General features: G+C 41.0%; 1 protein-coding gene across 2 annotated transcripts in view; it reads right to left on the bottom strand.

Annotated features, from left to right (window-relative positions):
- COL5A1 (collagen type V alpha 1 chain) overlaps positions 1 to 12,583 on the bottom strand; it is a 243,899-nt gene that overhangs the window by 185,993 nt on the left and 45,323 nt on the right. For both annotated transcript variants that reach the window (XM_030535663.1, XM_030535661.1), the window contains exon 2: positions 1,762 to 1,929. In XM_030535663.1, coding sequence (XP_030391523.1) covers positions 1,762 to 1,929 — 168 coding nt within the window. The remainder of the gene's footprint in view (positions 1 to 1,761; positions 1,930 to 12,583) is intronic.

Below are 12,583 nucleotides of genomic sequence, written 5' to 3'. Positions count from 1 at the left end.
GTGGCAGTGCTATCAGATCTAAGCTGGAAATTAAGCTTAGAGAATTCAGGTGCTAGGATCTCATTTTCTGAACTCTAAGGTTCAGATCTGAGAGGGAATGCTATGACATAGGGCAATATAAAGGACTCTACCAGGATCTCAAACTCTCTCCTTGGGACAAGAGAAAATTGTATTAACAGGCTAGAAGGTTCATTATTCAATCCTTTTGCTGCATTGGCCATATGCATTCACTGCCCAGAAGAGCCTGTCCACCTGCTTAAGCCCAGAGTCGCTGAAAGTGCCACTTGAATTGCACAGCATGCAAACCTATGAAAGCCAAAACCCACTGTGCAGGGGTTAGAGCAAGCTATTATGCACACTAGAAAAACGTCCTTTGAATGTGGCTCTTGGATATAATGTCCACAGCCAGGGAAAACATTTTACATTATTCCAGACTGGTGATGACACTGCATTTCTTGGCTTGAAAATATTTAGGCTTGGAAGAATTCAATTTTATAAGTAAATGTGGATAAACATCCGTTCCACCATACACACACAAATCTATAAAAAAGTATTTCCATCAATAATCGAAATTTACAGATATGCAAAGTAACAAAAATACTGCTCAAGAACTTATTAGAGTTTGATTTAAGGATATGAACTTTGCATATTTTGACATGAGATGTTGACATGGTGTTTTAATGGTTATGCAGCTTTAACTTTTTGAATTTCAATGTCTACTTTCATAATTTATGGTCTGACCTCCCGACCCCGCATCCCGTCCCCATTGGCCCTGCAACTCTGACTTTGGCACTCATCCATGGCTCTGACAATTAGCCTCTGACTCCACCTCTGACTCTGGGCTCCAACTCCTGGCTACCAGTTCCTGCTCTGACCATCAGGCACGACTCCTGCTCCACTATGCGTACCATGCACGTCCCGGACACGTGAGACAGGAGTTCAATTCCCTGTTCCACCGCAGGCTTCCTATATGAACTTAGGAAGTTTTAGGCACTTGCTCTCTCTGTGCCTCCATTTCCCACGTGTAAAATGTGAATACTAGCACTTCCCTCACTCGTGTGGGTGTTGGGGGGATAAAAACATGGCTGTGAGGCACTCAGATACTAAAGTAAATTGGGCCATATAAGTACTTTAGCTAGACAGTTTCAGCCCTAATTCATTAGTCCATTTAAAGCAAGGACCACAGCTCTCAGTTTACAGAAATTTTTGCTTTTTAAATGTAATGCTTCATCACCTAATGCAAAATTAAAAATGTGTCTGTAGTGTAGCTGGTTTTTAATAAGCACCCTGCTACTCACTGGATTTATGGGGGCTAATGCTATTTTCTTTCTATAATAAGATTCTGATAAATATTTAAATATTTCTTAGAATAAGAACTGGGGCTCATGGGAGGTGTTCTGATTTAATGTTTGCGCCTTCCAAGTCTCTATTCACAACTGGATACCAGCCTGTGATAATGAGAAACACCAGCTTGTTAGCGGAGATGGGAACAGATGTAATTAGCCAGTGTTCGCATGTTCGCTGGATGATGTACCACCCCGTTCAGATGAAGTGGGGAAAAAATGAGTGTAGCTATTTTAACATTATTAGATGATTAGGCAGTTCGTATCTCCCCCAAAGAGTAGACTACTAGTAGACTATTTCCCTTCCAGACACACACAAAATGAAAAAAGCATGCAGTGTTTCAAGTGCAATTCTAGAACGTGGAGGAAAAGATCAGATATTTTCGCAGGCAGTCCCAAATCAAAAGGTTTCACTTACCAGGATATAACTGCTTTGTTGGTGCACTAAGCTGAGCATCTTTTGTTACTCGAAAAGCAACATCTGCGCCTTTTGAAGATTTTCTGCTTGTGCAAAACCCTGTTGTTTTAGTGATACCGTCAGGTAAATTATGAAAATCTAATACCTTCAAGAGATCTGCAGGTTCAGCTGCAAGAAGAAAAGAGGAGAAACCAGAATTAGTAGGCAAAAGTATCGGTTTTTGCCAAGATCCATTATAATAATACTAATCATCAATAATCGTTTTCAACCAGAACAGTTTTTTTTCTAATAAATGAATAGCAAATACATTGCTAATGCCATCTTCAAAATTAGAACAACAAGGAATAGTTTAGACACTTATACATCTATAAGAATAGCATTTACATTCATGCTAGTTAGGATAATGGGCTTATCAATAATCAGATTATCAATAATCAGGCTTCAGGGTATTAACTGGTGGCAGTAGAGAAGAGTTCCGGTCAGGTACTATAGAACCTAAGGAGCTGTTTGCACTGTACATCTGTGGTATCACTCGGATGCATATTCTGTGCATCTTCAAATCTGAAGACAGACTGCTCCCAATGTCAGCTTGAAGCTGGATGCCAAATGGCTAGAATAATCTCTACAGCCCTGGTCCAACTGAGTGACTCATCCCTCCAGGGCTAACTCCTCCCCAGTTCATCTCTTTCCTTGCCAAAACCTCTGCCCTCCCCTCCAGGAACAGAGCAAAGGAACCCCCAGAGGTTCCAACCATCATTCTCTTTCCTAGAATGATGTATTTGTCTTCCCACTGCTATAACTTAGCACCCAACAAAACCAGCATAAGAACGGCCATACTAGGTCAGACCAAAGGCCCATCTAGCCAGTATTGTGTCTTCCAACAGTGGTCAATGCCAGATGCCCCAGAGGGAATGAACAGAACAGGTAATCATCAAATGATCCATCCCCTGTCGCCCATTCTCAGCTTCTGGCAAACAGAGGCTAGGGACATTATCTCTGCACATCCTGGCTAATAGCCATTGATTGGCCTATCCTCCATGAAGTTATCTAGTTATTTTTTGAACTCGGTTATAATCTTGCAACCGTAGCCTGAAAACGTCTATGGGTGTTACCATACCAAGCACAATTGCTTACATTTAGCAATAACTGTAACGCTAGAGTTGTGCACATTTCTGTAACAACTTAAACTACGCAAAACTCAAGAGTTTTTGATTTGGTTAAGAAACCTGACACTCAAGCCAGGTTTGTCCAGACCTGCAAAGCTTTTGGTTTTGAGTTGTGCTCTTGAAAATCCTGCCCCATGCTTTGTTCAGCTCCAAAGGAAACACTCCAGACAGTGAGTTTTGGGTGGTAGTAGCAATACTGTACATTTTCAGTGTCTGAAGGCAACTGAATTTCAGCTTTGTGTCTGAGCACACACCTGAGTCAAGCACACCACAAAATTCACTCTCTTAATCAGGTCTCACCACAGGTCCTACAGTAATGACATGCCCTGACCTCTGCACATCAATCCCCTCTGGCTACTATTATACAAATTATTGTAATTAATAGAAAAGATCTGAGCATTACAAGACAAGAAATGTTCAATTACTGTCCATGCCGGAAAAACTCATTTCTTGCTTCTCTCCACCCCCAGCACGGAGCCTGCCACTTGAATTGTGAATTCAGAGAAAACTATGCAGATCAGGCACCTGTGCTGGCAGGGGAGGCAGACTGCAGCAGGTGCGCGTATTGTGCAAAAAGCATAAAGGACAATGGGAGAAAGGCTGTCTTATTTCAATATAAACAGCCTGAAGCATGATCTTCAGTGGAATTCACTGCCTATAGTCTTGTATGCAATAATGCATCAGAATAAGCAATGGAATCATTCCTGCTAACAACATGAAGCAAAAGGTGTAATGCCCGGCGGGCCTTTTTACTATATCTCATTAGGATCACATCCTTATTAGCATTTGCTTTAACTAAAAACCTTGAAAAATCACTAATGGAAGGATTCGATATTACACTCAGAGCCATCCGTCCTAGCTAATTGGGGGTTAGTTTGCATCCAGATGTTAAACCTCTAAAACACCAGTGACATAGCATGCATGGTGCATACCATTAACTGGCTGATCTGGTATTTTTCACATCAACAGCAGAGATGGCAAATTAGATTAACCAAAACAGACCATAAACATTTACAACCAATTATTGTGAATTTTGACCCAGTACTTTGAGCCAAGAGCTGTCAAAAAGACGAACCACCCAACTCAGCAACGATTTGGCACCGCCCAGAGCAATCTCTGCTTGAAAAGCCTCATTTAGCCTTGCCAAGACAGTATATTTCAGTTTTATTCTCATAGCAAATTATTTTCCCAGAGGAAATATTTTATTCAACCTTCAAGGACGCAATCAAATATCAGATAGCTCGCTTGATATTGACATCCTCAGCAATGACCTCTAGCAAACTGGCATCCAGCATCCACAGACATTTTGAAACAGTGTTGCAGTGTGATATATGTGGCTGAGAGTGCCAACTTGTTATTAGCTCAGGGAACAATCCAATGATAATACAATCACTACCAGCAGCCAGATGCGTGATAGCTCCTTTTCTGGAAGAGGACAGATCTTCCAACATTAGTGACACAGAGAAATAAAGTAAGGGAAATCCTTTCAAATGGGGAAAGAGAGAGAGAATAAGCCTTATCTCAGGATCAAGCTATTTCATAATCTGTGATTACCACCACTTTGAGAATTTGAAAAAAATAAATACACAAATAATGATAAGAGATTGACAAATAGGTCTTTTAAATGGAACATATACCAGCTGTGAATGAATAAGATAAGCTAATACTTACAGACTACATAAACAGTTTAATATTTTTTTCATTCCCAGACAGAAATTAGACCCCCACATTTCTGGTATCAGAGGTTATACATATAAATTATGTCCGTGCATCAGAGTAGTATACAAATTGAAAATGACAAAATGACAAATAAATAGAAAACTCCCACACCCTCTTCCTCCTTTCAGAAATAAATAAATTAAAGGGAGTGGAAATCACATATTATTTGAAGCTTACATGTATAAGTCATTTATAAAGGGTTAATTCATGACAACATTTAAAAAAAATAATTTAATCAACTGTTATAGATTATTTATAGAGGCCAACCAGTTGCTTATAACATATAGGTAGCCTATAACACCAACTTTATTTGCCAGTCTATGACACCTTTTCTACTGATGTGGTTATAACCATCTGTATAACACATCCTTCTCCTGCCTCTAGTATGCTTAATATCCAATAATCATTTACTAATTCTGTCTAAAACTATTGACAAATAGACCCTTAATGTACAGTACACTAGAAAAAAATCCCTTTCGGGTTTTTCATCACCTGAAAATATTATTCCACCAGTTTCTGCTGTATCCAAGACTGGAATGCCATGAAAGCATCTAAAACTGTGACGAGTACTTAACAAATGCCTAAATTAGTTGGAGGGATAAAGAATGGTGGGAGGTACCTTATACTGTTTCAGAATACAGACATTTCCCATTAGGAGTCATCTTCATTAAGCTAGAAATATTTTGAAATATCCATGAGTTCCTGGTATTTTTGAGGATGTAAAAGAGAAAAGGCTAAAAAAAACATGCACAGAAAAGCACATCTACCATATGTAGTGTTCTTAGCAGTAGAGCAGAGGTAGCACTTGGCTGTAATGAATATAAAGTGGATTCTTTTTCTGCTGGACACCCAGATAGACCCTGTGGCTCTTTCTGCTTCTCTACTAACTTCCCAGACTGACTAGGGAAAACAATTTGTGTGCTGCGCTGCCCAGAAAAGTCAGCAGCAGACAGGCTGATACATCATCAGCAACAGATTTGAAATGGCTGCAAAATAATAGATCCTCTAAAAGCCCATCTGGAGCGAGTGTAAATATCTCTAAAAGGTGCCATTACCTCCAGTGAGAGAACAAGTCATCTCCAGGAGCGGAACTGGAGACAGGATGTTTTCACTGTGATTTCTTAATTAATCCACTGGCCTAAATGTATGGGTTTCCTGCTAGGAACAATTCTGTCTGCAGACTCTAAAGAGACTGCAGGACTTTAGGACAGTGAGTGCAGTCTAGTAGGTAGGACAATAGACTTGGTGTCAGGAGACCCAGGTTCTGTTCCCAGCTTTTCCTGCAACCTGTTGCATGACCTTGGGTAAGTCACCTCTCTGACACCTGCTGTCTATTCAGCGCAGGGCTTGTCTTTCATTATGTGTTTGTACAGCACCTAGCACAAAGGGACTTGCATTTCAGCTGTGGTCATAGTACTAACAAGAGTCTTAGAGTCATCTCTTAATCAAAACAACATCCAGCATCCAATAATTCAAGTAACACCGATTTCCGTGATATGTTGGCCAGTTTGGTAACTTGAATATTACAGCAAATGGAAAGTGCAAACTGACAATTCATTAACACCTTTTCCCTGCTGTGCACATTTTTAAAGGGACTCATATGTGGCAATCCCAGGGTTTGAATATAGCATATCTGGTTCTCCAGTGTGCATAAAAAGGTGATTGGCTCAGATGGATATCTGCTTTTCTATCCTCATCTATAAAATGGAGATGCTAAAACTTACCCACCTCAGAAGATTGTTGTGAGGCTCAAATCATTTATGTTTGCAAGGCCCTAGGTGCCAATCGTTATTCCTATAAATTGTGAAGGAGACCTGCTATGCCAGAGAACATCGCACCAATCATTCTTGCTAATGCTATGGGTTGTATTAAAAGAGCTTCCAGTGGCTGCAATATGGGAGAAGCAGACCCTCCTCAAAAAGATTCCAGTCGAAGTAGACAAGCCAGAGCAAGGGTGGGAAAAAAACAGGATTAAGCCCACTTCACAATTGGGGGATTGGGATGTGGAAGATGAAGTGACTTGCCAAAGTCGTACAAGGAGTCTTTAGCACTCAGATCTCCCCGTCCAGAGCTTTAACCATAAGACCATCCTTCCTTTTAATTGCCTATGAAAATGATGCTACCAGTGAGAAGCAGTGTCTGGAGTAAACGAAAGGTTCTGTAACCTGCCATCATGATTGTTTTCATCAAAAGTTCACGCTTGCTGCCTATTTGCTAGGAGCGCATGTACCAACATGAATTTTCATCACCCGGAAAGCATTCAAGGATACTGGACCATTACTAGATAAAATCAAATATAACAAGAAAGCAAGGCCATGGGCACCACTTGAAGTTAAACATGACATGTGCCTTTGACATGCTGATCAAAAATGGATTTCCTTTGAAACAGAGACCATGAAAATTCCCTTTGGCTGAGTTTTGAATACTATCGTTTTGGGATGAGTTAACTATGCACAGACATCTGTTCATCATTCAGTGAGAACATCAAGTCCCCCAATAGTTAATGAGCTCTACATAATTGTATTATTATGTATGTTACAGCAATAAGGTTCGAACCGAGATAAAGGGCTCTGTTGTGGTAGGTGCTGTATATAAATTGAGCGACAGACTGTACTTGCACCAACACCAAAGGTAAAATCAATCCCATGAATTTTCAGTCAGGTATAGTTCCTAGCTAGGGCCAAGACTCTTACAAGAATTACTGTATGGTTTAAACATGCCTCTCCTTGCACCCATAAAGCTTACAGTACCATCTTACATCCTAGGTAGCTTCTAAAGGATGTCATTGTACAGCATCTTTGTTCCCTGGGTTACTATGTAAGAGAGACAGCAGAACCCATAACGGGAACCTAAGATCTTCTATTTCTGGTGAAACCTTATTAATTTGGAGGTTTGAGTTACTATGTAGAATTGCTGGCCGTAGGAGAGAGGTGCATCCTTCACAATTCATGTGGGCACCAGGGGAAATCATTTTGGTGCCAGGTTTGGGATCCCTGCTGATGGGCCAAAGATCTATGATCTTATCCAGGGCACTGGGTAGTGGGAAAAACACTCTTAGTCCTTCACAAAGGGCAAGTAATACCACCCTGCAGCCCAGCCTGAGCAGCTGTGGGAGGATGCTGTTTTCAAGGATGGCGGTTCCTCACCGATCCTCAGGAATGCATTGTAGCCAAGAGCTCTGAAGAGCAGCACCATTTTAAGCTCTTCAGCATAGAACGAGAGCCTTGTGTTATACGCTGCCTGCAATCAGTGCTGCTTTACAAATAAGATTTAATACGCCGCTCTGCAACAAACCCATGGAGACCCCTCTGAAAGATTAAAGGATGTTTCCATGTTCAATGCACAAACCCAGCACGGAATATTGAACACGTGCTTTGGCGTTTTGGGGGATTGGGTTCCAAAGGAACCGAGGGAGAGACTAGAGTCCAGTGACTGGTAACAGCAGTTAATGAAAACCCTTACTGATGTCTGGTGTGTGAGGACCAGCCTGAATCTCCAACAGAACAGGTCAGTCAGTATACTGTCCTCTCCTCTTGTCTAGCTGGGACCTTCCATGTGGATTCCCATTGAATACCAGGAACTGGGCTCCTGAATTGAAGATATTGTCTCTCCATAGGAGTTAAAAATATTTAAGGGGCAGGACTGAGCAGTATTAAATATGAAAGGTCAGAAACTATTCCTAGGACAGCACTTCTCCACTCTGAGAAACAAACCGATTTATTTTATTTTTAATATTTTGTCTTTTTATTACAAACAACAGCATTAGGACTTCCTCTGTATTACAGCATGTGTTTTGCACCATACAAAAGTAGTCAGTGAAAAGAGGAAAAAAAACTTACCCCTTGTATTTTCAGGTTCAAAAGTTCAAGGTGTGACTAAAAATAATGGAACAAAAATTGCCTTTGGTGTAACTCCACTGACTCCAATAGCTACACCAGGGTCCAGAGATGTATGGTGACTGGAACCATATAACCCAATTCAATTCTGTTGCAGTTCCCTTTGTTCTCGGCTTGCAGTAATATCTGAAAGCAGCACACGGTGGAGGAAATTCCAGCCATGCTGAGAGGCAGCAGGAGGGCCTATGGACTATTTGCATGTCACTCAATCCCTTGAAATAAGGCTTAATGCAGGGGTTCTCAAACTAGGGGTCGGAATCCCTCAGGGGGTCGTGAGGTTATTATCTGGGGGGTCACAAGCTGTCATCCTCCACCCCAAACCCCGCTTTGCTCCAGCATTTATAATGGTGTTAAATATATAAAAAAGTGTTTTTAATTTATTACGGTGATCGCACTCAGAGCTTGCTGTGTGAAAGGGGTCACCGGTACAAAATTTGAGAACCACTGGCCTAATGCTGCCTCTCTGCACAGAGGTGATTTTCACCCAGATACGGCGTCTTTCAACATCAGCAAACCAATAATTTTATTTCACTGGGCTTTTGGGGCCCTCTGTAAACAAAACTGAGAAACCCAGAAGCAGCCCATGGCAAAATCTGCGATGGAACCAGAGACAGCAGGATAGGGACTGGACTGAATCAAAACTGACTTGATAGTGTATTTCTTACATTCGTGGCACTGAGACTGGCCTTGATTTTCAAAGTGAATTAGCTACTGCCTTCTAAATGTTCTCTTTTTTTTGCTTGCATTTTCATTAATAACATTACTATGCAACATTAAACACAAGATCATCCTTTCCATCAAGATGCAGCAAGACTGGCCAACAAAACTGACAACCCAGCTTTGGCCCTAAAATCTACCCGTTTTCATAAGTACTTTAAAAGAGCGGTAAACATACCCAGATCATGCCGGAGGATGCAAAGAGCAGAAATATATCCAGATTCTTTACTTTCTTAAATCAGTATAAATCAGGAGTAACTCTACTGAATGCTGAGGGAGTTACACTGGCTTTGGTTTAAAAACAGGCGCGAATGAGAGAAGAATCATTGTTATGATTATTACTTATATTATGGTAGCGTTTTTCAGGGTCCAGCTGAGATCATTGTACTAGATGCTGTAGAGACAAGCCTGCACCAAAGAACTGCTAGGGGGGGCAGACAAAGGAAGTATTATTTCCCTGTTTTTACTTAGGGGGAAATCAGGCAAAGAGAGACTGAATGACTTGCCCAAGTTCACACTGTGGCAGAGGTAGGAATCAAACAACTTTTCCAAGTCCCAGGCCAGGGCCTTAACCACAAGGCCAACCTTCCTGAGTTAATTAGGCCTCTAATTGGTTAATTACTTGCTAAAACTGGGGTTAGCAGGAGCTACTATTAAATTAGTAACTCCACTCTTTGGGCTGCAGACACACAAATGCAAAAAAGCCTTTTTTTAACAAGATTCTTTAAGAAAATCAAGCAGTGTTGATGCCAAACGTTATTGGAGCGGAGTCCTTTGACTTCTGGGCTGGTGGTCTGAACACAAACTCCAGCCAAAATGCAAGCAGTTTGCATTACCTGCCCCACCCCAGCGGACAGTAATCCCCTGTAATATTGCAAAACCACCAGATGCGACTTAGTAGCCGTGCTTCACAGCTGATCACAAAAGAGCCTATAATGAACTATAAAGGAAACCAAAGTATCATTAAAGTCTGAAGGTGAAAATTGGAACATTATGAATTCACACAACTAGATGTAAACACTGCTCCCAACACATCTGGGTTGTTAATACCAACCTTTCCCCCTCCTTGACTGTACTGTAAATATAATTTTAGGCAAGGAAAACGTAATTCTGATCTTTCTGGACATATGCAATAACAAGAGATTTTTTCATTGGCATTACACATTGAAAGTCAAGGAGCAAAATATAGACTAAAACTCTAACAGAACCCGGGTTTAGCTATGACAGTGGATGCCATTCAGTTAGCTGCACACATCTAGCTGTGCTCAGATAAATGCAGGTCTGTGCACGTAACAAGGGGACAAGGAGTAAGATATTAACAGTACATTCAATGCTGATGATTCTACTCTGAGTCTGAACCTAGTCAATTGTTATTATTCATTTCTATTGCAGTAGCACCTAGGAGCCCCAGTCACTAACTTCTCTGTGCCAGGTGCTGTACAAAACACAGAACAAAAAGACAGTCCCTGCCCCAAGCAGTTTACAATCTAAAAATCGGTGCAGTTAGATTTGAAGTCAGTGGGAGCTTTGCCAAAGTAAGAACTGAGGAAAAGCTGTGTTAAGACTTCAAGATTTGATTCAATGGCTTTCATCACTGTTCATTTATCGCGAGAGACATAGCACAGGGATGTGCAGTCTAGGTGAGGCTAGTGATAGATGCTGATTCAATCTATCCAGCTCTCTGGCATCTGCAAATCTGTGCTGGAAATCTTGGGAGAAAAGACCTTCCTAATCCTAGGACACCTTTGCTGCTTCCCCTCTTCACCCAACTTTTTGGGCCCAGACACAGCCTAGAAGCACAATGACCATTTCTATACATGAAAAATAATAGGGGTAAATAGTCATTGAAATGCATGTTGGTTCTCAAAAAAGGTTCAGTTCAAGTTCAGGGGGAAGCCTGAATGAGCACACAGATTCAAATTTCATCCACGCATCTCAGCTAAACACAGCTCTCTCTAGGCCTGATTCTGATCTCACCTACATCAATGTAACAGCATTGACTTCAGTGGAGCCACTCCTGGTTTATGTTAGTGTAACTGAAATCAGAACTGGACTGTCCAATTTATTTTATCTTTATTTGCTGAAGCATCTTATCTTATGCCCCATTTCACTTGTAATAATCCCTCTTCTCACTGCATTTGAGGTAGGGTGACCAGACAGAAAATGTGAAAAATCGGGACAGAGGGTGGGGGATAATAGGAGCCAATATAAGAAAAAGACCCAAAAATCAGGACTGTCCCTATAATATCGGGACATCTGGTCACCCTAATTTGAGGAAACTGTGTGGCATTTTTTGGTATTTGTATGCTCTCTAAAACTGGTGTATCCACTAAGAAAGGTCATCCCATCAAGCCCAAATTTACATGGACATTTCCCAGTTCTTTTTGTGTCAACACTGTAGTTCCTGGAGTGGCTGGAGGAAGTGAGATTCTGAAAATCAGAATCAGTCTGGAAACAGAGGTAAATGTTATTTTCACAGGAGACTAAGGGAGTTAAACTCTATTGAAACTCAGTGGGAGATGGGCCCTAGAGCCCTTTGAAACGCCCAGAAAACAACATTTTACCAGTAGCTTTTACCTGTAATATTCAATTTTACTACCTAAAGCTATGTAGTTTGCTGGGCCTTTTTACCAAGTGCTAGAATACATAAATCACTTAACTACTTGTGGTAGGGTGACCAGATGTCCCAATTTTATAGGGACAGTTCGATTTTGGGGTCTTTTTCTTATATAGGATCCTATTACCTCCCTACTCCCGTCCCAATTTTTCACACTTGCTGTCTGGTCACCCTCACTTGTGGGGAGCTGCGAATCCACTGCCTGAAAAATGACAGATTCACCAGTAACAAACCACTATACAATTCTCTCTCCCTTTATTTTTCTAGGCATCGAATTCAGAGACATAATGCCCCCAAATGCCTAATCCCCAAGGAAAGCAATTATATCTGAGACTCATGACTGTATTTAATACTTAAATTATTGTCACCCCCAAGATGCTATTGACTGACAATTTCCAGTTGCTTTTCTGTTTCTTTACATGGTGCCATTTGCTGGCATTGGCTTTTTCTTTCTCCTTGTTTTCCCACTCAAACCCTCCATGTAGTCACCCTTATGAATCCATTTTCCTGTCTAAACTGCACTGCAGCAGCATACAATACCAGTAAAGCCAACCGCAGGTGCTCAAAAATCATAAATCCCCCAAACAATCATGAGATTATTTCTAAATCCCAGGATTTTTAAACCAATAATAATAATAATAATTTTTGGAGGCTTTATTTGCCTTCTTGAGCCTTTAGGGGTCACATTTTCAAACTTTCCTCTATTC

This window comes from Gopherus evgoodei, chromosome 16, assembly GCF_007399415.2.
Source record: "Gopherus evgoodei ecotype Sinaloan lineage chromosome 16, rGopEvg1_v1.p, whole genome shotgun sequence".
NCBI classification, from domain to species: Eukaryota; Metazoa; Chordata; order Testudines; family Testudinidae; genus Gopherus; species Gopherus evgoodei.
Note: the sequence above shows the minus strand (reverse complement) of the source record. Positions and strands in the feature narration are given on the sequence as shown.